General features: G+C 45.2%; 1 protein-coding gene across 1 annotated transcript; it reads left to right on the top strand.

The window, feature by feature from the left end:
* Nucleotides 1-39: 39 nt before the first annotated feature.
* LOC111649185 (glucagon-like peptide 2 receptor) lies at nucleotides 40-1,978 on the top strand. Its single transcript, XM_023398938.2, has 6 exons — nucleotides 40-168; nucleotides 515-671; nucleotides 823-982; nucleotides 1,660-1,720; nucleotides 1,804-1,870; nucleotides 1,955-1,978. The coding sequence occupies exons 1-6, from the start codon at nucleotides 71-73 to the stop codon at nucleotides 1,976-1,978; spliced, it is 567 nt and encodes a 188-aa protein (XP_023254706.1). The 5' UTR covers nucleotides 40-70.
* Nucleotides 1,979-2,003: the final 25 nt, after the last annotated feature.

Here is a 2,003-nt window from a genome sequence, read left to right as displayed (position 1 = left end):
TGTGTGTGTGTGTGTGTGTGTGTGTGTGTGTGTGTGTGTGTGTGTGTGTGTGTGTGTCCAGGAGGATGAAATGCTTCGACAGACGGCTCTCAGGCTCATCTCTGTCATCGGCTATTCCCTGTCGCTGACCTCCCTCACACTGGCCACTCTGCTGATGGGCATGTTGAGGTCAGTGTCGGGGGGGCAGAGGGGTCTCTGAGGACAATGTGGTTTATTGCAACTTTCTGTAACTTTCTGCATAGTCACTGCTAAGAACTGGGAACACTGGGAACATTCCAGTAGGGTCTAGAAACACAAGCAGATGATGATGGCGAGAGAGAGAGAGAGAGAGAGAGACGGGGCGGAGTGATCAATCATTGTAAACAACATTATAAAACCCGATTGAAGCATACACACACACACACACACACACACACACACGCACACAGTGCACTGATCATTCGACCTCAGTAATGCGTTCACAGGAAGTGTAGATCGATGCCTTCCTCCAACCGATCCGGTGTCTGTTTACCAGGAAGCTCCACTGCACCAGGAACTACATCCACATGAACCTGTTTGTGTCGTTCATCTTGAGAGCCGTGGCCGTCATCTCCAAGGAAATCATATTATATGTCATGTACTCCAACCTGCCCAAGGATGACCCGGGGTGGAACTCCTACTCCAGCTCTGCGGTATAAACATCAACATCACTGCCTCATTGTTTACATTATTATTTACAGTTTGAATCGGACTAATGATTTGCTGGACTAATTTGTCCCCAATATGTTCCTGATGGATGGATGGATGGATGGATGGATGGATGGATGGATGGTTCCTCCACAGATGGCGCTGATGTGTAAGTTCTCCAAAGTGTGCATGGAGTACTTTGTGGCCTGTAACTACTTCTGGCTCCTGGTGGAGGCCATCTTCCTCCACACGCTGCTCTTCACTGCTGTGCTGACCAAGAGACGACTGCTGAAGAAGTACATGCTGTTAGGATGGGGTAAGTTGTGTGCACACACATAACATTTAACTAACTTATGGATCATAGACGAGCCTTGAAAAGAATAAATCTGTGAAAGAATAAGAAAGTAAATGTGACAATATAAACAGGAATGAATAAAAGAATAAATAATGTCAGCGCAGACTCTCCCACCACCCTCAAAACAAATTTCCTCCAGATACTGAGCAAGTCTTAACTCCTTTACTCCATCTTCACTCTGTTCCCTTACGTTTCCCTTCCTGATTCAGACCTCAACCACATTCGCGCTGCACACGTCTCCATCAACTTCCTGTTTGTGTTTTAAGCTCCCACTACAGCATTTTACATTTATTCCTGTTCCTATCTGTTCCTCCTACGACTCCATACTAACTGACTTTAAGGCAAAACTGTTTGTGTTCGTTGTAACCTGTTAACACGGGCACCGAAATGGAAACCCACGACGTTCCGCAGCCGCCTTGTTCCCGGCGTTAGCCATGTCCCGATCCGGTCTTTGTGACGGCAGCACCTGCAGTGATACCACTTGGAAACACTGGGCAGCAAAAAGTGGAAAAGTGTCTGTTTCCACTTCAAGAATAATCGACTAACTACAAACGAACAGTTGAGGCTCGGTGTCGATGGGATTTATTATTTAACATAATTTATTTATCTCTGCATCTTGTGTTTTCTTGACTTTTCAGGAACTCCTGTGTTGTTTGTGACTCCGTGGACTGTGGTCAAGATTATATATGAAAACACAGAGTGAGTGTTTTTTATTACATACTCTACTTTAAACTAATGAACTCATTTAAATGTAACTTTTAAATCTCGTCTTTTTGTCTAAGATGCTGGTCGATCGTGAACAGATGGTTCTGGTGGATCATACGGGGCCCGATCACTCTGTCAGTGCTCGTGAGTGAAGTCACAGTCCACATTAATTACAGATACATCAGTTCCTCGAGTCACTTTACTCTGATTTCACACTGTGTTTAACAGCTCCTGTCTTGTGAGGACATGTGACAGTGAACAGTGAAGTAGTCACACG

The sequence above is a fragment of the Seriola lalandi genome, unplaced genomic scaffold (genome assembly GCF_002814215.2).
Source record: "Seriola lalandi dorsalis isolate HSWRI2012SDOR001 ecotype SW California unplaced genomic scaffold, Sedor1 jcf7180002050096, whole genome shotgun sequence".
In the NCBI taxonomy this organism is placed as follows: domain Eukaryota; kingdom Metazoa; phylum Chordata; class Actinopteri; order Carangiformes; family Carangidae; genus Seriola; species Seriola lalandi.
The sequence above is the reverse complement of the archived record's forward strand: the minus strand, read 5'-3'. Positions and strand labels throughout refer to the sequence as shown.

Bases quoted from the DNA above. Each gene is read 5' to 3' on its own strand.
- LOC111649185 (XM_023398938.2), top strand. From the start codon at position 71: ATGCTTCGACAGACGGCTCTCAGGCTCATCTCTGTCATCGGCTATTCC. The intron at 983-1,659 runs GTAAGTTGTGTG...TTGACTTTTCAG, and splicing joins GTACATGCTGTTAGGATGGG to GAACTCCTGTGTTGTTTGTG. The intron at 1,721-1,803 runs GTGAGTGTTTTT...TTTTTGTCTAAG, and splicing joins ATTATATATGAAAACACAGA to ATGCTGGTCGATCGTGAACA.